This window comes from Bubalus bubalis, chromosome 16, assembly GCF_019923935.1.
Source record: "Bubalus bubalis isolate 160015118507 breed Murrah chromosome 16, NDDB_SH_1, whole genome shotgun sequence".
Lineage (NCBI taxonomy): Eukaryota > Metazoa > Chordata > Mammalia > Artiodactyla > Bovidae > Bubalus > Bubalus bubalis.
The window spans coordinates 9,878,544-9,903,624 of record NC_059172.1 but is presented as its reverse complement, the minus strand read 5'-3'; the positions used below and the strand labels follow the sequence as shown (position 1 = coordinate 9,903,624).

Genomic DNA, 25,081 nt, shown 5'->3' with positions numbered 1-25,081 from the left:
TGATACATAATAAATACAGGTAGCCCGTTTATGAGCTGCTATGTTTATTATGCCCCTTAATTGCCAAACAGTCAGAGCCAGCTGAAGCCAGATCCGACCCTGGGGACTAGACTTTGCCTGGGTGGGCAGAGGACAGGGCCCCAGAGCCCTGCCTCCTGCAGACTCTCTCAGCATCTCACAGGGGCGGTCCCTCCTGCCCTCCAAAGGCCCGTCCAAGTCATAACCTGATGGCAGGAGCTCACAGGTCGTCAAACTCCTTCTCCATCTTTTTGCAGTTGGAGATGCTGAGGTGGAGAGAAGTGACTTGCAGAGCTGGAGCTTGGGGCTCCCGGCTACCAGTCCAGGGCTCCTTCTGCCCTTCTGTCTGCCCGATCACCGGCCCCTGGGACAGGGAGAGCGCAGGATGGGGAGTGGGATGAGGGGCCCACTCACAAGCTCCAGGAGGTTGAGGCCATCTCGCTGCCCTGAGCCTCAGTGTCCTCACCTCTGAAATGAACACGGTGCTTCCTGCCCATGACACTGTTGAAAGATTCAGGGCAGTCACTTCCTGGAGCTGGCGTGTGGCTGGCAAGGACTCTGTCCTCAGTGACTGCTCTTTCCTGTCTTCTTCCCCCTGTCCGAGGAGCACGGGGTGTCAGCAGATGTGTGTTCCTGGTAAGAGCTGTCCACCCCTCGCTGAAGCAGGTTCTGTGGGGAGCCCTGAAGTAGGATGTCTCATTTAATCCTCACGACATGCCACGATGTAGGTCCTAAATACCCACTTACATGGATGAAGAAACTGAGGCTCTAAGAGGTTCCATCATTTACCAGACACAGAGGTAGAGAGGTGTGAAGAGCCAGGGTCTGAGCCTAGGTGTGTCTGGCTTCAGAGACCCTGCTTGGAACTGTTGCGTTTAGACACAGGTTAGATGCTGCTTCTAGAAGATCAGAGATGGAGGAGCTGGACGAGGGTGGCTGGCTTGGTCTGGGGACCTGTTCTGGAGGTAGAGAGCCTGGGCTTGGAGATGATGCAAGAGAAAAGGATGATCAATTGCCAGGGATGACAGTTTAACAACTGATGGGCATGGCATGGACCTAGAGATGCTAGCTACACAGGCCTGCCACACCCACAGGTCCCCACTGCATCTCAGCCTTCTGCTGGCTGCTGGAAAGCCAGGGCCTGGAACAAGGATCCTCCTGGGCCTGCCGTCCTCTGCCCAGGGCTGTCAGAAAGCAAGCCTGGGAATACTGAATATGGTGTACTGAGCAGGACCATGACTTATGTGCACCTTGAAGGCTGACTTGTAACAGCAGATGCCATCTGCTTCCCCCAGGCACAGGGGAAGGCTTGTTTTCAAGCTGTAGTGCCTGGCATCAAGTCGTTGCACAAAAAATGCTGGCAGAATAGAATTGTATTCAGTGATCCGTCCGGCTACCATGGACGTGCTGACGAGTCCATAGGGACCAGGGAGGCTCCAGGGGGAGGTGGGATGCTGTAGGTCTCATGATGGAGGTGGTCAGGTTGGGTGAGTGTCTGGGGCCTTGAGGCCCCAGGAAGCGCCAGCAGCTCTTTCCCTGTAACACCGCTTCCCCCCGGGGGCAGGGCCTTCTGGTCAGAGGGCATGTGGGGTGGCAGGAAGTTTGTCAGGCCTGGGTCCTGCTCCTGCTCCATGACCTCCGCAAGTCCCTCACGGCTCTGAGCCTTAGTTTCTCATCTATCAAACGGAAGGCTCACGCCTGCAATTAAGTAACATCATGACGTCATACCTCTGAGCGTCCGCCCCGTGGTGCTAAGCATGTTTATGCGTTATTCCAGTTAATCCTCCCAAAACCGCTGGGGAGGAAGCTTCTGTTTTTAATCTCCCTTTTCAACTTGGAGCAAGCAGGACTGAGAGAGGTGACGTCATCTGCCTGAGTGAATGCGTGCGTGCTAAGTCGCTGCAGTCGTGTCTGACTCTTTGCAACCCTATGCACCATAGTCTGCCAGGCTCCTCTGTCCATGGGATTCTCCAGGCAAGAGTACTGGAGTGGGTTGGCCTTCCCTCCTCCAGGGGATCTTCCCAACCCAGGGACTGAACCCTCATCTCTTATGTCTCCTGCATTGGCAGGTGGGTTCTTTACCAATAGCGCCACCTGGGAAGCCCCCGTTTGCCTGAGACCACGCAGCACATGAATGGTAGAGAACCCAGGCTGGCTGGGTCACAAGTCCTCATTCCTAACTCCAGCCCCCAGGACAAAGCCCTGTGATGAGGAAACTGTGATCAACTGTTCTCTTCCCCTATCGGCTCCAGAGGCAGACTGGCCGCTGGGACACCCCGAGGGGGAGGAGTCGGAGGACGGGCAAGGGTTCTTTCTGGATGGGGTCCCCCAGCGAGAGGGCTGAAGGGGCCTTGCTGTTTTGCAGCAGGATCACCATGGAAGGCGACTGTCTGAGCTGCATGAAGTATCTGATGTTCGTGTTCAATTTCTTCATATTTGTGAGTATTCCTGGAACGTGTCTGGGGTTCTCCCCCGGCCTCTGCAGGGTGGGGGGAACTGACTGATGCTTGGGAGGAGTCACGTTGGGCTGAGGTCCAGGGGCTGGTGCTAGAAGCTGCCCTACCTGCCTTGTTGGGGGTTTGTGGTGGGGAGACCACGAGTAGTGCCCACCCCACTCGGAGAGCCTGCCATCGCAGGAGAGACGTTTTGCACAGCCCCGGGATAGTTCAGCTGTTCTAAAAGAAAGGGGGCAGAGGCTTTAGCCCCGGCTACTATCCTGGGGTCTGATCCCTCTTAGCGAGTTGAGGTGAAAAGGAAGGTGGAGATGATCAGAGGTAGCAGGAGCCGCCACGAAGCCCTGACCCCCTGAGCAGTTGTGGACAGCGGAGCAGAGTGGATGTGATGCAGTCTGATGCAGTCTGAAACCTCTCCGGGTCTGAGACATCTGGGTTCACAGCCCAGCTCTGCACCTCACCCGCTGTGTCATCTACAACATATACCGCCTCCCTGAACCTCGGTATTGTCATCCCTTAATCTTCCACCTCAACAGATTCTTTGAAAATGAAGCAAGATTGGTTTAGGAAGTGCCTGGAATGTATCGGCTCCATCCAACTTATGGATTCTATACATGAAAGGACAGAGTGCCCAAGGGCTCAGGGGGCCAGGCCAGCACCCTGCCACAGCCCACCTGCTCTACTCAGACCTATGGCCTCTCCCGGGAGCAGAGCCATGCTCATCATGTGACCCCACCTCAACCTTTGACCTTAGTGCAGCCAAGACCTGGATGAGTAAAGACCCACTGAAGTCTGCCAGGGCAGGGTCACTAGGAAGGAGAGGCCCCTTCCGGTCAAGACTGACTCCGTCTGTCTGTCTGTCTCCATCTATTCTGTGTACACTTCAGCAACTTTCCTGGATTTCCTTCCCCTGCCCCTAATTCTGAAGAGCAGGCAACCCCACAGACTTGAATTCTAGACCCAACTTCCAACTGGGATGACCCTGGGCTGCTCAGTGTGTGCCTGAGCCCCCCTTGAAGCAGAACTCAGCATGCAATTGTTAAACTCCCAAACCTCCAACAGCCGTGAGGAAGGGACACAGGTTTTCCTGGAGGTTTTGTGGAGAAACCAGGGAGAAAGGCAGGCCACAGCAGACGGCAAAATGTTGCTTCTGTTGTTGGCTGCGCCCAGGTCCCCCGGGCCTCTGCGCCCCACCCCTCCCCCCACTGCATCTGAAAGGACCATCTTTTGCCCCAAACCATCCAGCTCTTCCCCTGCTTACAGACCCTGTCTGTGAGCAGGCAGTTCTGCATCATTTTGCATCATTCCTCTGGTCTTCCCACCACACGGAGATTTCAAGCACTTCCCAGTCTTTAAAGTCCATGATGCCAGATGATTTCTCCTGCAACAGATCTGTTTCCAAGACTGGTCTGTGCCCAAGACCAATGGAATGATGTCTGTTGAACCCTGCTAGGCATCTTCAGGTCCTTGGGAGGTGGGAAACGGTATCTTCGTCTAACCATGAGGAAGCTAGGGCTCAGAGAGGTTAAGGCGCTTGACCAAGGTCTCACAGCGAACGCATGGCACAGCCCTTTCTCTGGACTAAGCTGCCTGTCTCCAGAGATCAGTGAAGCATGGAGAGGCGGACCGTGGAGAGGAAGTCATGAACAAGAAGGCTTTCTAGGGGCGGATTTGAGAGTGGGGAGCCTGCCCCGACTGAGAGCTCCTTTGCGGACAACCAGGATGGCTTCGGTCTGTGTTTTCCCAGCATAGGTGTCAGAGCACGTTCACGAACTTGGGGAGCATCTTGGGGCTGGAGTCAGGAGGACCTGGGGCTCAGCCCTGGCTCTGCTGTGAACCTACTGTGTGACCTTCGGCGGATTGTTGGCCCCCTCTGGGGCTCAGCATGGAATCAGAGGGTTGGACTGAACGACCTCAGTGCCCAGTGGCTCTAACACTTAAGGAGACTATGAACGTGGCGGATAGACTCTACAGGACATGGTTCCTCGCAGCCCAAAGTAGAGTGTTGGTCAAAGATGGGCTCTGCAGGATGCGTGATGCACCCTAGGTCAGAGTTAAGGAGAGAAGTTCAAAACAGAGGAAAATAGATGGAGTCTCTGCCCAGCTCACTTAGCACCTCTGCCCCAGGGCCTCGAGCAGGGAGCTGGTGTGTGTGTGTGGGGTGTCTAACCACCATGTCTCCCCGTGTCTTCCCCGTGCTCCCACCTGGCCCCGGGGAGCAGCTGGGCGGGGCCTGCTTGCTGGGCATCGGCATCTGGGTCATGGTGGACCCCACCGGCTTCCGGGAGATCGTGGCCGCCAACCCCCTGCTCATCACGGGCGCCTACATCCTCCTGGCCATGGGGGGCCTGCTTTTTCTGCTTGGCTTCCTGGGCTGCTGCGGGGCCGTCCGGGAGAACAAGTGTCTGCTGCTGTTTGTGAGTATCCCATCCCCCACCCCACCCATGGGTGCCCTGGGGAGGGGGGTGGATACAGCCCTGCACCCACACTAGGGGGGACTCACACTGGGGTCTGAGCCAGGTAGGCTGGCCTCCAGGGGCGGGAGAGCCACCAACCCTTGCCATATGCATCCATGCTGGCCCCGTGCCTGCCGCCTGGGTGAGCCGCCCCCAGGCGCGCGGTGGCCTCGGCCTCCAGGTCCGAACGGCCAGGCTTCCCCACAGCAGGGTCAGCTGAGAGCACTGACTTGTGATGCTTTTCGACTTGCTTGCTTCTGAGAACTCAAATATACAACTCCGTGATAACAGAGCGAAGATCGCTATAGGATAAATCATTCAGCTTTCACATTTCCCCTTCTAAAATGGAAGTGATATGATCTCGGTAGGTCCTTTATTCATTAAATGAATGGTCTTTGACCTGCTGACCACGTGATCCACTCGTGCTATAGGTACATCGAGGGCTGAGTGACCATCCATAGTCTTGGGGGGTGTGGGGGGGGGGGGGCGGTGCAGGGCGGGCGAGCCCAGGAGGATGAGCTGGGTTTGTGTGTGCGACCTGCTCCGTCTCATAACAAACAGTGTGACTCTGGTTTAGTTTCTTAACCTCTCTGAGCTTTAGCATCTGCTGGTGAAGTGAGAGGCCAACTCACACGGCTGTAGACGGGAGTCAAACGAGACCAGCAGTGGATGTTCCGTTTCTCGGGCTCTCTGTATTCACATGGACTGCGGCCCTTTCTCTCCTTACTTGTCTGGCCTTGGTGATGGGGCTTCCTCCCCTCCCAGGTCCTGTGCCTTTAGGGTTAGGAAAACTGGGTTGAGCGCAATCTTGCCGGAAGGGAAGTTAAAAACAGCCCACCTTGGCTGTGCAGCTGGGCCAACTTGCAAACGCGCCTCACGAGCCGGCGGGTGGGTCAGGAGTTAAGTGATAGGGAGGCGTGGGCCGGTCAGCGATGCGTCCTCGCAAGGCGTCTAGCGCCCCCTGGTGGACAGCTCTGTGCAGTGTCCAGTGGTGCCGGCGGTCTGGGCTTGGGGAGCCTAGGACTCTGAAAGGATCTGAGGACGGTCCCAGGACACACCAAACCCACCATCCCCCGCCCACCCTGCACCTCGGTGTCTGGGGCTCATCCAGCATGAACGGGCTCATCTCTGAAGCCAAGATAGAAACCACGCTGGCGCTCTGGGCCAGGAGCAACCTGGGGGCCTCACAAGCCCTCTCCAGTTAAGTGGCTCCTTCAGAGCCTGCCAGCTGGAGGAGGCATCGCTCTCCCCAGTGCCTAGGGGAGAAGGCTGAGACCCAGGAGGGGACTGGCTGCAGCTCTCCCCAGAGAGAGACTTATATCCTGGTTGTGGCCGGTCTGCGCACCAAACCTTAAAGTCTCCCCTCTCTCCGCGTCCTCCTCTGTGGTCTCCCTCCAGTCTCATCATGTCTGCTTCTCCCCTTCTTTTCTAGCTCTTCCTCCACTTCTGTCTCCCTGTCTCTCTCTCTGCCTTCCTCTTGATCCCTTGGTTTCTGTTCCTGCTGCCCTTCCTTCTCCTTCTCCTAGACGCCCCCTTGTCTCTGCCCCTCTCTCCCTTCCCCCCACTTCCTTGACTTCCCCTGCCTCCCCTCTCCTCCTCCCCTTCCCTCTCGTCCAGTCCCCTCCACTCTCCTCTCTGTCACAAGCCTAAGGCACACAACCCGAGGTCACAGTGCAGGTCAAAGGCAGGGGACGCTTGGACCCAGGTCTGCTGTCTCAGAGGGACTGGTCCAGAGGCTCCTCACCTGGAATGCACTCAAGTGGTTCAAAACTCAACCAAAATTATATGCAAAATATTATGCAGGGCCTCTGTGTGTGTGCCTATACATGTGTGTTCTGTGTGTGTGGTGTGCGTGCTTGCGTGTTTCTGGAGCCCCCACAGCTTCTGCAAGGTTTACAGATTGATTCATGACCTGAAAAGTAAGAAGAACCACTTTTTTTTTCCAACCTGGACTCAGCCGTGCAGGGTGGTTCCAGCACCGAGTCTCACCACTCCTTGGCCGTTAAAGAAGCCTGAGCCACTTCGTCACCCTTCGGGGAAGAAGCAAAGACTAGTCTTGGGAGAAGCCAAGAGAGTGACTTCAGTCCCCTCTGGAACTGGGGCTCAAAGCCCCACAGAGAGAGGAGGCCTGGAGATGGAGGTCACCGGGCAACCCCTGCCCCTGCTCGGAGGCTAAGCCCTGAGGGGCCCCGGTGACCCTTAGCCCAAGAGCCATGGCCCTAATGTCACCTAATGACCTACTTTTCTAAAACATGTTTTTCCAAACAGTCCTGTTGATCAATTCTAGAGCATTTTCATGGACCACAAGACAACTTCAGCCTTTTGGTGACATTTTGTGGCATCCCTTTTTGCCTAGCTGCTCACCTACAAACAGTTCAAGGAATGTTTCTAACCCATTTATTGAAAGCTTCACATTTTAAAAATATTTTATAACCAAGGCATGCTAAATTGGAAAAGAGAACAGCAAAAAGGGAAGAGTAGAATTTAAAAGCGATAAAACGAGCTGAATTGTACATCAAGTATGTAAATTTGGTAAATATTATTAGAAACGAGAAAGAAAAGCAGATGTATTGTAGGCAGATGGGTTAGAAAAGTCTGGAAATGCTCACAAGTAGGCAAAATAGCAGTTTTTACCCCTTTATTAATCGCCTGATCCTTAGCAAAGCGTTGTAAATTTGATGTTGAGGAATTACTGGCAAGTGTGCCCTTAGGCAAATGGGATGAGGTCAGATAACTCAAGAGAAACACACTCTGGGAAAGGCCCTGGTTCGGGGGAGCCCCAGAAAGCATCAGCCCTGTGGCTGGGTCCAGGCGGGATCCCCCTTCAAATAACCAGTAGTAATCTCGTCAAGCAGGAGGCAATTGTTTCATGCTGGAGATGCTGGCAGAAGTGACCTTGTTACCGATGTTGGCCCCACAGCCCTGCACTTTCCTCCAGGTGACTTACACTCATGTCACCCGCTCCGTGCCCAGGCTTTTGGGGGCCCCTGCTTCAGGTGGGAACAGTGGCCAAGAGATCTGCAGACGCTCTTCCTCTGGGGAGACCTGCTTTCCCCATCAATGAGTTACAGGTTTATTCTTTCATCTCATCTCATGACTCTTAAGCTTTTCATCTCGTGAATTTCATTTCGTGGATCATGAATCTTGGCTCAGTGGAAACTCCATCAGAGTGGTGATCACATCGCGCTTGTGTGTATTTGTTTATCGGTGCCTAGCACAGTGGGCTTCCCGGGTGGCTCAGAGTGATAAGGAATCCACCTGCCAAGGCAGCAGATGAGGGTTTGATCCCCGGATCAGGAAGATCCCCTGGAGAAGGAAATGGCAACTCACTCCAGTATTCTTGCTTGGGTAGTCCCAGGGACAGAAGAGCCTGGCGGGCTACAGTCCATGGGATTGCAGAAGAGTTGGACACGACTAAGCAACTGGACAACAACGACCTACCACAGTACCTGGCACAGAGCATGTGCTCAGTAAACGGGCCTGGACCGAAGGGACAGAGAGGAGGCGTGGGTCAGGGCCTGGCCTCTGCAGTCAGCAAAGCCTGGTTCTTATCCCTGCCATGCCACTTCCCGGCTGTGTGACCTGGGGTCCATCACTTAAGCTCTCTGAACTTCAGATTCCTCCTATGTAAGCTGGGGATAATAATACCACCTTTCCAGCCATAATATTTTGATCAGCATTCAATAAGAAAATGTACATCTTGCTTAACTGTTTTCCTGGCACTTATAAGCATTTGATAAGTTGAAAACGAAAGGATTGGTGTTGATCCACAAGAGACCCTGCAGGCCAGCCGAGTCTTAAAACCTGGGGCTCTGGTTCTGATAGGTTGGGAAGCAGACCTGCGGGAAGCCTCGCTGCAGTCAGCTGTGTGGGGTGACCTAGGGCTGAAGCTGGGAGGTAGAGCTCCCCACCCGGAAAGGAGAGTGACAGAAGACGTCCTGTACCCTGGGCAGCCTGCCCCTGGCCGCAGTGCCCATCCCATCCCCCTCCACTTCCACGAGCTGGTCCTTGGGTTAAGAGGTATGTTCCCCACCTCCGCAGCCTCTCATCCCTGTGACGGTGATGAAGGGCCCTGGCAGGGCTCCTGGCACCTCCATTTGGCTGGTGACAGATGGTTATCTGGTTCTGTTTCACCAGGCCTCCATGGAGCCCCGCCCTGCCCTCTGCCCTCTCGGTGGAGTTGCTGGCAGTCCTCAGGCTGGCATAAAGAGCAGCCTCAGAAATGGTTTCCACCCCACTGATGTGACGGAGCTGTCTCTGCCTATCGATCTCGGCTTAGACAGTTATAAACTATGGATGAGACGGAGCTTGTGAACTCCGCGTGCTCATCACTCTGGGAGCGTGCGTGCACTTTCCAGGGGACTTAGCACCGCATCAGTGAGATAATGCGGGTGCGGCGTCGTGCACAGCGTGAGGAAGGCTCAGAACCAAGCGCGAGCGTGGCCTTCCTGGAGACAAGCACTGGCGTGGGTGGTCTCTGGAAAACGCAGGACAACTATCATCTGTCCAGAGCTTGGGGCTTCCTGGGTGGCAGTGCTGTTAAAGAGCCTGCTTGCCAACGCGGGAGACTCAAGACACGCGGGTTCAATCCCTGGGTCAGGGAGATCCCCTGGAGGAGGGCGTGACGACCCAGTCCGGTATTCTTGCCTGGAGACAATCCCATGGACAGAGGAGCCTGGTGGGCTACAGGTCACAAGGTCCCAAAGAGTCGGACACAACTGAAGTGACTTAGCACTCACGCACTCCCGCAGGCATGCAGCGCTTAACACCTAAGCGTGGATCTTACATGAGTCATTTCACTGAAGCCTCTGGGCAGCCTCGCAAAGCAGCTGCTGACCATCGACACCCTTGTTCTCTGGATGGAGAAACTGGAACCCAGACACGGTAGAACCTGACGGAGCTGGCCCAGCTGGCAAGCGGCACAGTGGAAATAAACGCGGGACCTCCGATTCTAGAACAGAGGATCCTAACAGCATGTAATCCTGGAGCCCAGAAAAGCCTCCAGGTCTTAAGACTTTCAAAGCGAGGCCGGGGAGGGGGAGGAGGAGAGAGGCTGAAGTGCTGAGGACAAGCTCAGGCCCCTTCGCTTCCTTCCAGCCTGGGCACACACGGTGCGCACTGGAAGTTCGGAGGACTGTGACCCGAGCAAGGGAGCAGGTCCCGGGGCCACTGTGGGCATGTGCAGCTGGGGCTTCAGGGCCCTGCTGGTGGTCTCCAGGTGGGCTGACAGCTCCAGGATTGTCCCAGTGCAGGGGAACAATGCTGAGAAGTGAGGGCACAGCCGCTTCCTCTTCTTTCTGCCGACAACCATCCACCCACAACAGTGCCCATGATGGCCTGGGCCTGGAGATAGCAGATAGCAAGGTCATTATGGCGAGCTGGTCACTCGTGGATTCATTTACTCATCGGAGAGCCGTATACCAACACCGGTGCTGTCTGAGCGTCGAGAACACTGCCCGCTGGATCCCAGCTGATGGTGGTGACCCGGCGGGGACACAGCGGCTGCGGTGCACACTTCTGCAGGACCCTGGGATGTGGGGGATCCAGGAGCCGAGTCTGGAAAGCAGGGTGCTGGTGGGCAAGCAAGGGCAGGGCCTTTCAGGGAGCTCAGCGTGTGAGGTGCCCGAGGCAAGAGGTGTCGTGGTAAGTTTGGGCAACATGGAGACATGCAGAGAGTAGCACAGAGGGGGGCTCTGTTAGATTCCAGACTCCCAGCCCCTGGGTTTTCAGATTTTGATAGACATACCACCTTCCCTCCGATCATGCTCCTTTATTGCAGCTGAAAAGTAACGTCACTTCCCCCACTACCCATGGGAATGAGAGGCAGCCAGGCAGGGAGAGGTGGCCTGGGCCTGATGGGGTGAGGACAGCCAGCCAGGGATCGCCAGGGACTTCAGGATTCCCACTACTTGGACTGTCCACCTGGGGGAGGTCCAAACAAGTTTCAACATCGATCTTCTTCAAGGGCTGCCAAGTACAGTTGCTCAGAGCGCCCACTGCACAAGGGGCCTCTAAAGGGTGCCATTTGCACAGATATCTGTATGTTTATTTGTTCCATATTTGTATTACAACCTTGTTGGCTCCAAAGATGGATTGTCGGGGTGTTTATTATGAAAGATGTCTGGTTTATGGCAGTTGAGTTCCTCAGTCTTACAAAATCAGTACATTGCCACCATCATGTGACAGATGGAAGGGTGCCTCAGAGAACGGTCAGCTGTCCCCTTCCTACCTGCCCTCGGGACTCACAAGTCTGCCCGCTTCTCTCTGCAGTTCTTCTTGTTCATCCTGATCATCTTCTTGGCAGAGCTCTCAGCAGCCATCCTGGCCTTCATCTTCAGGGGAAATGTACGTACCTGGCCTCGTGTGCCCCGGCCCATTCATGGCCAGCCCCTCCGTCCCCAGAGGGTCTCAGAGAGTCAGCGTCCCCTCATCCAGTTGTTCCAGCTCCAATCACAATCCACCACCCCACCCAGTGAAGCCCCACAGCCCCAAAAGAAACCTGCGAGCCTGTCCCTGCAAGGACTTTTCCAGAAGGTCAGAGTCAGAGGGCCCATAAGGGTCTCCGCTCTTTCCAAGCGTCTGGTGCAACCCCATCTCTGACTCTAGAATCTTCCATTCTATGCCTTGCCCAGCACTGGCCCAGCAGTAGTTGTTCCAAGGATAGTCAGAGAGGCTTCCCACCCCCCACCCCACCCCCAGCCCCCATGCAGAATCTGCGCCAAGCAGGAGAACAGGGCAGAGCCTTCCTGGATGAGGCCCTGGCAAGTATGTAGTTTGGGCCACTTACCCCCAGAGACCATCGTATCCCAGAGGCTCCAACCACCGAGGGCCCCACCCTTCCCTGCAGAGGGGAGCAGGGTGATCAGGCCTCCGGGGAGTATTTTGAAGGTAGCAATGACTTCCAAGAGTCTCGGGGAATCTGGGGCTCTGCAGAGACGGCTTGCTGCACACACAGGGGCTTCTTCAGGGCCCAGGACACAGCGCATCCTCTCGGCTCTGTCTGAGGAACAGCTCAGGGTTAGGGAGTGGCAGGAGGGGTGAGCCCCCAACTGTGGACCAGCCACCCTCTGGAAAGAGCTGCAGTACTGGCGGAGGTTCCCCGGTGGCTTGCTGTGGGCTGTGTGGGTAGTCTGCGTGTTCATGCTGGGGATCTGATGATGCAGGGAGGCCACAGGTCCTTAGAGGTAGGGGGTGGGCCCCAAGGGCCCGCCCCAAGTCAGCTGCTTACAAGGAGGGTCCCAGGCACTAGGGCCCAGTGACCTTCCCCCACCCTCCCCCAGAGCAGATCAGTGGAGAAGCCAGAGAAGGGGGCGCCGTATCAAGCTGCCATGGCTCTCAGTCCAGCCCCTCCCTCTGCCTCCAGCTCACCCGTGAATTCTTCACCAAGGAGCTCACCAAGCACTACCAGGGCAACAACGACACGGACGTCTTCTCCGCCACCTGGAACTCTGTCATGATCACGGTGAGTGGCCCCAGGGATGCTCTGAGCCCTCAGAGCCCTGACGCCCAGGGGAGCCATTATCTGGCTGCCAGAGCCTTGCTCTCTGCACCTATGCAGATATCAATAATCAATCAGGCACTGATCTGCCAGCCCAGGCCCAGCCTCAGAACCGGCATCCATCCGCACAGCATCTTGGGCAGCTGTTGCCCATCAGCCACAGTCCGAACTCAGGGTGAAAGCTGTTTGCCCTCCCTGTCTTGAGTCCTCAAGCAATTGTAACTGTTATCAGTGGTAGTAACCATAGCAGCTACTTACTGAGTGCTCAGCGCCGGTGAAGTAGGAATTGTTACCACCACTCTCATTTTACCAATGAGGACACTGGAGGCTCAGAGAGGCTGAGTGGCTTTCCCGGGGTTGTACAGGAGCAGCAGGTGAGGCCAGCTCCCACTTGGATCATGACTACCCCCCACTACGCTGCCTCACAGTGGCCTGTGGATAGGCTTTGCGTTTGTCTCCTCACTCTCATGCCTGGCTCCAGCTCCTATCCCCCTCTTCTCTCTGCTCTGTCCTAGTTTGGTTGCTGTGGGGTCAACGGGCCTGAAGACTTTAAGTATGCATCAGTTTTCCGACTCCTGACTTTGGACAGTGATGAGGTGCCGGAGGCCTGCTGCCGGAGAGAACCCCAGAGTCGGGACGGGGTCCTGCTGAGCAGAGAGGAATGCCTCCTGGGAAGGGACCTGTTCCTGAACAAGCAGGTACCAGGCCCTGCTTCCCCTGGCAGGGGAGACCTGTGCATCAGGAATGGCTGGCCAAGCTGGGTGGGTGGCAGTGTGGGCCCAGAAGATCTGAAGGCACTCGGGGAATCCCGCGGAAATGTTGGCTGTGATGTGGGACCCCTGAACGGGGGCTAAGGAAGGCTCCGTTCATGCCCCTGAGAGCCAGCCAAAGGGGTTAAAGGATGAGAATGGCAGACAGTCCATCAGTGTCGCAGACCAGAGGAGTGGGCGTTTTGACTGGGGTTCAAGGGTAACTAGGAGTTTTCCAGTGTTCCAAGTAGAACACTCCCTGACCTTCTGGTACTGCAGGTCTCAAGAATGAAAACCAGAATTACGCAGCAGGGCCCCTCCTCAGCGGTGCATTTTATCTGGGGAGAACTCACATTTGTCATGTGGAAGCACCCCAGGCTCCAAGAGAATAAGATTTCCCTGACCTTAGCCTCCAAAGTCAGGGAAGCTCCTAGACTTCTTGGCTTCTTTCGCAACCCAAGGACTTCCTCTAAGTCTCAGAAGAGGCCCTTTCCCTTCCTGCTATGTCCCCTCGGTGAGACTCACAGTGCCCTTGACCTTGATCCCCCTTCCTACTTACCAGTCCCACACTCCTCAGGGGGATGTGTGAGGCCAGGCTGGGGGAGGGCGGGGCAGTGGGGGGAGAATGAGGGTGAACTGAGCCCCACACCCCGTGCTTGATTTGGCCTTTGATGGGAGAGCTCCAGATGCCAGGAACCACAGCAGGGGACAGGAGGCAAAGCCCCTGTTCCTGCAGGGCCTACGGTCTGGCTAGAGGAAGCAGATGATAAGCAAGCAGAAAGCACATAAGAAGTCATAATCTCCCATGAAGTAATCATTTCACTATAAAGAAAATAAAACCAGATGATGGGCTAGAAGGGACTAGGGTGGGACGGGGGTAGGGCTTAAGGCAAGCCTCTCAGAGTCCCCCCAGGGAAGGGGAGAGTTGGACTGAGGCCTGACCCTGGCCATCTAATGAGACTCTTTCCAGCTTCAGCTTTGCCTCATAAACTCAGCACCCTCTCCTCCTGCACCTGCCCACGTCATGTCAAAGGGTTCCCCAGGCCCAGAGAGTCACATTCCTCCATCCCTTATAGTCCTGTGTCCCTGCGTTGAGTGAAAGAGACCTAAGTACAGAAACAAAGGTCCTGGGATGAGGCTGCTGCGAGCTGGGGGCAGGGACAGCCACCCCAGGGGTTAGGTCTCAGCCCTGAGGAGAGGCTGCCGAGCATGGGGAGGGGGCGGTTTCAGGCTGTGATGGCAGGCAGACCTGGGCTGTCAGCAGCCATGTCAGCTTGGCCAAGACTCACTCTCTGGACCTCAGATTCCCCATGCAATGGCAGAGACAGCTGGCTGCCCTTGTGTTCGGTGGAGGCATCCTCCTTGGAAAGAGGAGGTTTACAGACCCAGTGACCACCAGGTAAACCCGCTCTTCCAGCCTCCCTTGCAGCTAGGCCACATGGCAAGTTCTAGCCAAAGGGAGGAAAGTAGAGATGATCTGTGCAACTGAACCACGTCCTTAAGAGAAAGCGCTGTGCCCATCCCTTCTCCTTCTCACCACCCCCACCCCCAACTCATGGTTGACAGCCATCTCAGACCTTGCAGAGGAGGCTGATCCCCTAGAATATCCAAGCATCAAGAGAGAAGGTGCTTGGGCCACCAACAACCATATGGAGCAGAGCAGCCAGCAACTCAGGGGTTGATCAGTCAGTTCAGTCACTCAGTCATGTCTGACTCTTTGCAACCCCATGGACTGCAGCATGCCAGGCTTCCCTGTCCATCACCAACTCCCAGAGCTTACTGAAACTCATGTCCATCGAGTCGGTGATGCCATCCAACCATCTCATCCTCTGTCATCCCCTTCTCCTCCTGCTTTCAATCTTTCCCAGCAACAGGGTCTTTTCCAATGAGTCAGTTCTTTGCATCAGGTGGCCAAAGTATTAGAGTTTCAGCTTCAACATCAGTCCTTCCAATGAATATTCAGGACTGATTTCCTTTAGGATTGACAGGTTGGATCTCCTTGCAGTCCAAGGGACTCTCAAGAGTCTTCTCCAGCACCACAGTTCAAAAGAATTAATTCCTCGGCGCTCAGCTTTCTTTGTAGTCCAACTCTCACATCCATACATGACCACTGGAAAAGCCATAGCTTTGACTATGGTTTTGATGAAGACAGGGGTTGATAAAGACAAACAAACTTCTACCAATAGGACTGCTTGCTGCCTGCAGCCAAAGCTCTTTCCTAAAGCCACTTGTGAATTGTTCAGGGAGGCTTCTCATGGGCCCTGTTCTTTTCTGGCTTCATCCTCCACTATACTGCTTCCTTCCTTCTCCCAGGCGTGGCTTTGAAATCGAAGCTCATCAGAGAGATCCCTGTGCAGCTACATTAGTTCCGTGACTCTTCCCCTGCTCCTCATGAGGACTGCCTGAGACTGACTTCTGGGATTCCTTTTCTGAGGCGCTAGCATCCTCCTGAGCACTCTTCCTTTTAAAAGCTTCTGCTGAGGGACTCGCTCTGTCTTTTCTCCAAAGCCCAGTTCCCTGAAGCCCAGGATGCATTTCTGACTTTGCCTCACATCCTCATCACAATGTTGAGTCAGTAGCAAAATATTTGAAACTGAAAATCTACACTCAAGGCAAATGCCTCTGTGTTTCACACACAGTAAGAATTCTGGAAGATGGTGGCTTCTCTATTTATCAGTGGCTCCATCATGTCAGCCAAGGCCTAGTCTCGGTAATCCTTGCAACCTTTCCTTGTGCTTAGTACTTCATGGTGGCAAAACGGCTGCCATGGCTCCAGACATTCCACTCGTTGAAGATGGGAAGAAACTGAAAAGGTGGCGCCAGCTTCTTTCCCAGAAACCTCCCTAAGACATGTGCTTAGGTCTCATTGGCCAGGACTCAGTCACATGGCTGTCAGGAGCTGAGGCAGAGGGCACTCATTTATGGGTACTGAATTAGTCCACCATCCCTGTTTATCACTGAATGCCAATGAAGAGAAATGAGGAAGTCCTCAAAGAATGTGATCCAAGATGAAAAATCAGGCTCCTCCATTGGTATGAGTTGAATCCACCATGGCAGCTTCCCCTGCTCATTTCTCGGCCTTCCCTGGATTAAGATAGTCATATGGGCAAGTCAAGAATGCATTTCCCTGCTGGAAAAAAAAATCTGGGGTTGTCCCAGGAGGTGGTGACCTAGCTAGACCGTGACCCAAGAGGAAACCATCTATTTCCCCCACTTGTCAGGGTGGTCTTAAGTCTTCTTGCCGCATAGCATCACTGATTCTCTGCTTTATCCTCATGGCTCCCCACCTACTTCCTGGGTGGTCATGAGTATGGGTGATGCTGTGACTCTCATAAACATAAATTTCTACACTCTTATCTTCCTGACAAGGGAAAAGCATTCCAGCCAGAGAGTGAGAGCAGCCTGTGCAAAGGCCCCGGGGTAGGAGGGAGCATGGTGTGTCCCAGAACCAAGGGAAGGCCAGTATGGCTGGAGGACAGTGAATAAGGCAAGATTAGCTCCAGGTGAGGGTATCAGCAGGGCCAGACCATGCAGCACCTGTGGACCCAGGGCAAAGGTGCTAGACAAGCAGAGAAGCCCAAGTTCCACATGGGGTTGTGGCCATGCTGGCTCTCTGGCTGCTTACTGGCCAGGGGTTAGAGATGGGCCTGAGTAGACAGGAGGGAATAGAACACTGGTCCCAGTGAGAAATGAGGCTGGGTTAGACCAGGATGACAGTAGAGGAGACACAGAGAAGTGTATGCATCTAAGAAAGGAATCAGGACCGAAACAGTGGTAGATTGACTCTGGGGAAGGGAGGATGAGGCTGTGCTGGGAGTGACTCCGTAGGTTCCAGTTGGGGGGGGACCTCGGATCTGCCCTGGGGCGAGTGGACTGTCAGCTGCCTTTGGGGCCTGCAGGCAGTGGGCAGCTGGGCGTGCAGGGCTCAGGGGAAGGTCCATGCTGGACGTAGAAACGTGGCGGTCTTCGTGGTGGCCCCTCTGGCCTCTGTCAGATGAGGTTGCGGAGGGCGGGTGACTGCAGCCGGGAGTCAGGTGGGGGCATGTTCCCTCCCTGCAGAGATGAGGGGAGGTGCTGCCAACAGCAGCATGGCTCAGGGACGCACAGTCTGGTGGCAGGTGGGGAAGACGGTCCCTGCGGTGTCTTACCGGGCAGGGGAGGGGTCGGGGTGGGCATCCGTCCCTCACACACAGTCTGGTGGCAGGTGGGGAAGACGGTCCCTGCGGTGTCTTACCGGGCAGGGGAGGGGTCGGGGTGGGCATCCGTCCCTCACACACAGTCTGGTGGCAGGTGGGGAAGACGGTCCCTGCAGTGTCTTACTGGGCAGGGGAGGGGTCGGGGTGGGCTTCTATCCTGAGGGGGAGGAAGAGGTGATACCCAGGGGTACCAGCTGGAGTTTGGCCCCTGAGCCAGGGACCACCCCCCTCGGATGAGCAGGAATCAGGGCTTCCTGATGCGACTGCTTCCCTTTAGAATAGAGCAGAGAAGACGCTTGCATTCCCCTTAGGACCAACCCGTTTCCCTGCCTCCTCGGCGGTGACCCTGAGCCAGTGGTCATCTGCCCCCTCCTTCCATTCCTCTTCCTCGAGGGGCTGGAATGGGGTCCAAGTCAGAAGAAGCACATGAGGCCCCAGCAGAGCCTGGCCAGAGGGGACACTCACTGAGTCCTGGCGGCATCTTCCGTCCGCCCTCTGCCCTGGCTGCTCTCCCTGAGGGCGTCTCAGTAGCAGGGCCTCCATCAGCCAAGCCATCTGCTTGGTTCAACCCAGGGTGAACCTTTGGTGTCAGAGCCCAACAGAGGGCAGATGAGCAGTTGAGGCCCCGGGTGCCCCACCCGCAGCAGGCGAGGGGTGCAGGGACAACTTCCCTCAGCCAGATAAGGCCCCCCCAGGCCTAAGGAGGCCCCCCAGGCCCAAGTGAGGCATGTGAAAGTCAACATCAAGTTCAGAAGGGGCTTACTGCTTCTCCTATCCCCTTATGGTACAGGGGTGCATGCATGAGTGTGGGGGGGTCCACTGCTCCCCAGGTTGTAGAGGGCAACCCAGTTCTGCACTCGGACATCTCCCACCCCCAGGCTGTGCTCTGGGGGGCCCAGAGAGAAAGCACATGGTCCTAATGGGACTGAGGGGTGGATCCCTGCCAGCAGTGTTCCACATGCTTTATCCGTAGCATCTCATCTTATCCTCACACCAGTCCTAGGAAGTAGTTAGCCTACACAGGCCCCAGTCTTTGGATGGGGCAAAGGAGGCCGAGAAAAAGTAAGTACAGGCACACCTCGGAGAGACCGAGGGGTCGGTTCCAGACCATTGCAATGGAGCGAGGGACAGGAAATTTTTGGTTTCCTGGTGTCCATAAAAATTATGTTCAGGGACTTCCCTGGAGGTCCAGTGGCTAAAACTGCACTCCCAGTGCAGGGGCCCCAGGTTTAATCCCTGGCTGGGGAACTAGATCCCACATGCCACAACTAAGACCTAGCACAGCCAAAGAAATAAGCAAAATTTTTTTTAAAAATGGTTTTTACACTGCACCTTAGTCTGTTATGTGTGCAATCACTTTATGTCAAAAGAAAAAATCAGTATGCATGCTATAATTTTAAAATGTTGTATTGCTAAAAAATGCTCACTGTCATCTGAGGCATCAGCAAGAGGCAGTGTGTGCTCAGTCGCTCAGTCATGTCCGACCCTTTGTGACCTGTGGACTGTAGCCCGCCAGACTCCTCTGTCCATGGGATTCTCAGGCAAGAATACTGGAGTGGGTTGCCATGCCCTCCTCCAGGGGATCTTCCCAACCCAGAGATCGAACCCACATCTCTTACGTCTCCTGCATTGGCAGGTGGGCTCTTTATCCCTAGTCTCACCTGGGAAGCAAGAGGTAGTAGTAACATCAAAGATCACTGATCACAGATCCCTGTGACACATCTGCTAAGAATGAAAATGCTGGAAATATGGTGAGAATTACCAAGATGAGACACAGAGGCGAAGTGAGCAACCACTGTTGGAAAAATGGCACCAATAGCCTTCCTCAATGCAGGGTTGCCACAAACCGTCAATTTCTAGAAACAATCCGGGAAGCGCAATAAAACGAAACGTGCCTGTAAGTTCACCCAGTAAGCAAGTGGCCGGTGTTACCTGTGTAACCACTTCTCCCCGGGTTCCTGGTGCTTCTTGTCTGGGTGGCCCCTCAAAGCACATCGTAAGTCCAGGCTGTGATGGGTAGAGGGAGTGGGGGGTGGAGTATTGTGGCAGGAGGCGGACTCGGGGGTGGGGGGAGGAGATGAGTGGCAGCCTCAGGGAATGATGGGAGGCTGGAAGCACCTCTCCCAGGCCTCTCCCAGTCTCCTTCCCTGCCCTCTGGAGCAGGCCCGCTTGCTGCTGCTGTTCTAATTGTCAGGGTTCTGACGCTTTAAAAAGAGCTAAACAGAGCAAGGGCTCCCCAGGTGGCTCTAGCGGTAGAGAACTCGCCTGCCAATACAGGAGACGTACGGTGATACAAACAGCTGAGAAAAGAAGATAAGCGACAGGTGAAGGAGAAAAGGGAAGATACACGCATTTGAGTGCAGACTTCCAAAGAATAGCAAGGAGAGGTAAGAACGCCTTCCTCAGTGATCAGTGCAAAGAAATAGAGGAAAACAATAGAATGGGAAAGACTAGAGATCTCTTCAAGAAAAATAGAGATACCAAGGGAACATTTCATGCAAAGATGGGCTTGATAAAGGACAGAAATGGTATGGGCCTAACAGAAGCAGAAGATATTAAGAAGATGTGACAAGAATACACAGAAGAACTGCACAAAAAAGATCTTCATGACCCAGATAATCATGATGGTGTGATCACTCACCTAGAGCCAGACATCCCAGATGCGAAGTCAAGTGGGCCTTAGAAGGATCACTATAAACAAACTTAGTGGAGGTGATGGAATTCCAGTTGAGCTATTTCAAATCCTAAAAGATGATGCTATGAAAGTGCTGCACTCAATATGCCAGCAAATTTGAAAAACTCAGCAGTGGCCACAGGACTGGAAAAGGTCAGTTTTCATTCCAATCCCAAAGAAAGCCAATGCCAATAAATGCTCAAACTACTGCACAATTGCTCTCGTCTCACACACTAGCAAAGTAATGCTCAAAATTCTCCAAGCCAGGCTTCAATAGTATGTGAACCATGAACTTCCAGATGTTCAAGCTGGATTTAGAAAAAGCAGAGGAACCAGAGATCTAATTGCCAACATCAGTTGGATCATCGAAAAACCAAAGAGTTCCAGAAAAATATCTACTTCTGCTTTATTGACTATGCCAAAGCCTTTGACTGTGTGGGTCACAACAAACTGTGGAACATTCTTCAAGAGATGGGAATACCAGCCCACCTGACCTGCCTCTTGAGAAATCTGTATACAGGTCAAGAAGCAACAGTTAGAACTGGACATGGAACAACAGACTGGTTCCAAATCAGGAAAGGAGTATGTCAAGGCTGTATCTTGTCACCCTGCTCATTTAACTTATATGCAGAGTACATCATGAGAAACGCTGGGCTGGAAGAAGCACAGTGAAGATTGCCAGGAGAAATACCAATAACCTCAGATATGCAGATGACACCACCCTTATGGCAGAAAGTGAAGAAGAACTAAAGAGCCTCTTGATGAAAGTGAAAGTGGAGAGTGAAAATGTTGGCTTAAAGCTCAACATTCAGAAAACTAAGATCATGGCATCCAGTCCCATCACTTCATGGCAAATAGATGGCGAAACAATGGAAACAGTGAGATACTTTATTTTCTTGGGCTCCAAAATCACAGCAGATGCTGACTGCAGCCATGAAATTAAAAGACGCTTGCTCCTTGGAAGAAAAACTGTGACCAACCTAGACAGCATATTAAAAAGCAGGGACATTACTTTGCCATCAAAGATGCATCTAGTCAAGGCTATGGTTTTTCCAGTAGTCACGTATGGATGTGAGAGTTAGACTATAAAGAAAGCTGAGTGCCGAAGAATTGATGCTTTTGAACTGTGATGCTGGAGAAGACTCTTGAGAATCCCTTGGACTGCAAGGAGATCCAACCAGTCCATCCTAAAGGAAATCAGTCCTGAATATTCATTGGAAGGACTGATACTGAAGCTGAAACTCTAATACTTTGGCCACCTGATGTGAGGAACTGACTCATGTGAAAAGACCCTGATGCTGGGAAAGATTGAAGGCAGGAGGAGAAGGGGACGACAGAGGATGAGATGGTTGGATGGCATCACTGACTCGATGGACATGAGTTTCAGTAAGCTCTGGGAGCTGGTGATGGGACAGGGAAGCCTGGCATGCTGCAGTCCATGGGGTCACAAAGAGTCGGACATGACTGAGCGACTGAACTGAACTGAAAGTGATACAGGTTCGATTCCTGGGTCAGGAAGATCCCCTGGAGGAGAGCATGGCAACCCACTCCAGAATTCTTGCCTGGAGAATCCCCATGGACAGAGGAGCCTGGCAGAGTCGGACCCAACTGAAGTGACTTAACACAAACAGAGGCAAACAGAGCAAGGGGGTTGGCAATCTGAGTTCCGCCCCAACACGGGTCTGCAGGCAGATCCAGGATGGCCCCAGGCCTGGCCGGCTGCATGGGGCTTCCCTGCCAGCTCTGAAGCCACCTCCAGCCATGCTGGGTTCCAGACCAGCTGGCCTGTGGGAGGGCGCCCTTAGGGCTCCAACCACACAGCACTTGGCTGGGCTCCCAGTCAGCTAAGGCCTTCTTTCCTTGTCGTCCTTGCCAGGCCTGGTGTGTCTCAGCCTGACCATGGCACAGGCCTTAGAAATAGCCTGGGGCATCTGCTCGCCACGTAGTTTCCTGGGCTCCACACCAGACCCCCTGATCCAGGGTCCTGGGGGTGCGCCTTGGCGTGTGTATTGTTAACTACTTCCCAGGTGATTCTGACATGCCGTCAGCCCCAAGAACACTGGATCCACCTCACCATGCTGGGGGGTCTGTTCATCTGGGTACACCCTGTATGTTTGCGGGGTGCTCAAAGAGGGGCCTGTGGGGGCCTTCCCTGCCCAGCCCCCACCAGCCTCCAGCAGGAGGGCCCCATGCCATCCGCCTGGCCACTCTGCCCAGGTCAGGTCCTGCTGTCCGCCTGCCCGAGTGCAGCCTCATGGTGTATCATTTCCACTTCCAGCCAATGAGGCAGAGCTTCTGGGTGACTGACAATGTATGTGAGCCCCCAAGAATCACCTAAGAAGCACCCCCAAATCTCAACAGGACCCAGACACAGCCACCGTCACCCAACAGGGACCAGGCGTGATTCCCTAACCCCCACCCTGGCGACTCCTTCCCTTGCAGATCCTCTGGCTCGGCCCAAGGAATATGTGGATTCTCCTAAAAGAAAGAAAATTCTCTCTCTTTAAAAATACATTCCTTTCAAAGCAAATACCATGCATCAGTCTCTGGTCAGCATGGTGCAGAGAGAGGGAGCGTGGGCACAGAGATGACCCAAGACGTGAGGCACGCAGGGTCAGATAGGGTGGCAGTCACATGCTGGTACATGCTGGTAATGCTGGCCCTCTGTTTCTGTCTCATCTCTCACTGGCTCCATCTCTGTCTCAGTCCATATATCCTGAGGACTGCTTGAGAAAACAGTAATAGCACAGGGATTCAATCCATTTAGAAGGGGCACTGTGAGAGCTGAGCTGGTCCTGGAAGGCTGCCTGGAGGTGGTGAGGTACGTGCTAGGTCTTGAAGAATGGGCTGGCTTTCCTTAGGGCGGAGGTTGCAAACCAAACCCTGCTGCCAGGCTGGTAATGGGGAGGAGTAGAAAGGATGGGTGTGGGATGATAGATGGTGGGGACTGTGAATCCCCAGGGAGCACCTGTCCTCAGGGAGAGCCACATAGAAATGATGGCCTACCTTACTGGATCTTCTGATCTTTTCAAGAGCAGAAGGGAGTCCAGACATTTACTGGAAAGTTTCCAATATTCCCATCAAAAGAAAAAAGGGTCTGTGTCTGATTGAGCAGCAGTCAAGATGCCCATTTTCAGCCTTGCCTTAGGGGCTGGAGGGCCAGGTGGGTCTCTGGTTCGTTGCTGCCAAGTTGCTGTGTTTATGGTCCTCCTGCCTCCCAGCCCCTCCCTGCTAAACTATCCCAACAGCGGTGGGACAAGGTAGGCCGGTTGCTGCCTGAGCTCTGGGGCCACATGCCAGTTCCCGGGCTTCACTCCCCAGTCGGGAGGCTGGCCCCTGACCCCTGTCCCTCCTGGCTTTGGCCTCACCTCTGGTCCTTCCCCTCCAGGGCTGTTACACGGTGATCCTCAACGCCTTCGAGACTTACGTCTACCTGGCCGGAGCCCTGGCCATAGGGGTGCTGGCCATTGAGGTAAGTGAAGGCCCCCACTTCTGCAGTTTCCCAGAAGCAAGACACCCTCACAGGGTCTGGGGCAGACACTCCCCTACAGCCTGCACCCCCAGCCTACCTCCACCTCCAGATCCCTAGCCCAGGACCCAATGGGACCCCACTTCGGGGACTATTGGGTGATAAGCCCAGCCGTGCCTGTTTGTTCCCTGAGTTGTTATGGGGCTCTGGACACATCTGAGCAAGTCTCCGGGCAATGGGGGTAGATGGGCCCTGAGAGTCACTCGCCCCCAACCCCTGCACCCCACCCAAGGTCCAGAGTGAACTCTGAAGGATCAGTGCAGCTGATTTGATGGAGAGGCTACAGCCTTTGCTTCTGCTGCTACTACTGCTAAATCGTGTCAGTCGTGTCCGATTCTGTGCAACCCCATAGACGGCAGCCCAACAGGCTCCTCTGTCCCTGGGATTCTCCAGGCAAGAACACTGGAGTGGGTTGCCATTTCCTTCTCCAATGCATGAAAGTGAAAGTGAAGTGGCTCAGTCGTTTCTAATTCTTAGCGACCCCATGGACTGTAGCCTAACAGGCTCCTCTGTCCATGGGATTCTCCAGGCATGAGTACTGGAGTGGGTTGCCATTGCCTTCTCCGCAGCCTTTGCTTCTAGATCAGGCCTTTTCTCTGTGGGATGTTGAGGGCCGCGGGGCCTTGTTAACCTCACAAGTTGCAGATGGAGTCCCAGCAGTGAAGATCAGAAGGGCGCTGAGCCCCCTTAAAAGGAAGGCCACTGCAGACGCTTACAGCCGCCACTAGGTGGCGCTGTGGTCAAACGGTGGGGCTGCCCCCTTCCTTCTATTCACTCCCGTCTGGGATCTCAAATCCCCTGTCCTGGATGGTTGCACAGTTTTGCCCACGCCGGTTGATCTGAAGAAACGGGCAGCCAGTCCTTGGCCAGCGGGGAAATGAAACCAGGCAACGCAATCCTAAGCCTCCCCCTCCCACCTAGCACCACAAACCCGGGCTTGCTTAGCTCCTTACTCTGCCCTTTGCTGTTGTTCATCGCTCAGTCGTGTCCGACCCTTGGGAACCCCAGGGACTGCAGCCCGCCAGGCTTCCGTCCTTCACGGTCTCCCAAAGCTTGCTCAGACTCATGTCCATTGAGTACTGTGTCCTGCAGTCCTAGAGCAGCTTTGTGGAGACTTTCGAGGATGGGGAGATGGATTTATTCATTCACCCGTTCATTCACTCATCAAGCATAGATTGAGCCCCAGCTGAGCACCAGCACTGTTCTAGGTGAACAAGTCCCCTCCTGGGAGGAAACAATGATCAAGAAACATAGCTCAGTACCAGGCCCCCTGGCAAATCGCAGACGTGCGTACCCTGCAGGAAGAACACGGGCTTCAGTTCCCTTATTTGCAAAATGATGCTAAAAACTGGCTTCTACAGCACTGTGGACGTCAGAGGTGGAGGGACCCTGAGACGGGGGCTCATTAAGCAGTGTCTGTGCTCCCAGTCTGCTGCCTTCACACCCAGCCCACAAGCCCAGCTGCGGCCTCTGGCGGGGGGTGGGGGGGCAGAACCTCAGCAGGAACG

The 25,081-nt window shown here is 54.5% G+C and overlaps 1 protein-coding gene across 5 annotated transcripts in view; it reads left to right on the top strand.

The window, feature by feature from the left end:
- Positions 1–25,081, top strand: part of TSPAN18 (tetraspanin 18) — a 211,407-nt gene that overhangs the window by 182,101 nt on the left and 4,225 nt on the right. For 3 of the 5 annotated variants that reach the window (XM_025266176.3, XM_025266180.3, XM_025266179.3), the window contains 6 exons: positions 2,384–2,456; positions 4,694–4,888; positions 11,198–11,272; positions 12,291–12,389; positions 12,941–13,123; positions 23,433–23,516. In XM_025266176.3, coding sequence (XP_025121961.1) covers positions 2,394–2,456; positions 4,694–4,888; positions 11,198–11,272; positions 12,291–12,389; positions 12,941–13,123; positions 23,433–23,516 — 699 coding nt within the window. In that variant the 5' untranslated portion in view covers positions 2,384–2,393. The remainder of the gene's footprint in view (positions 1–2,383; positions 2,457–4,693; positions 4,889–11,197; positions 11,273–12,290; positions 12,390–12,940; positions 13,124–23,432; positions 23,517–25,081) is intronic. The other 2 variants (XM_025266177.3, XM_025266181.3) reach the window with 1 other exon arrangement.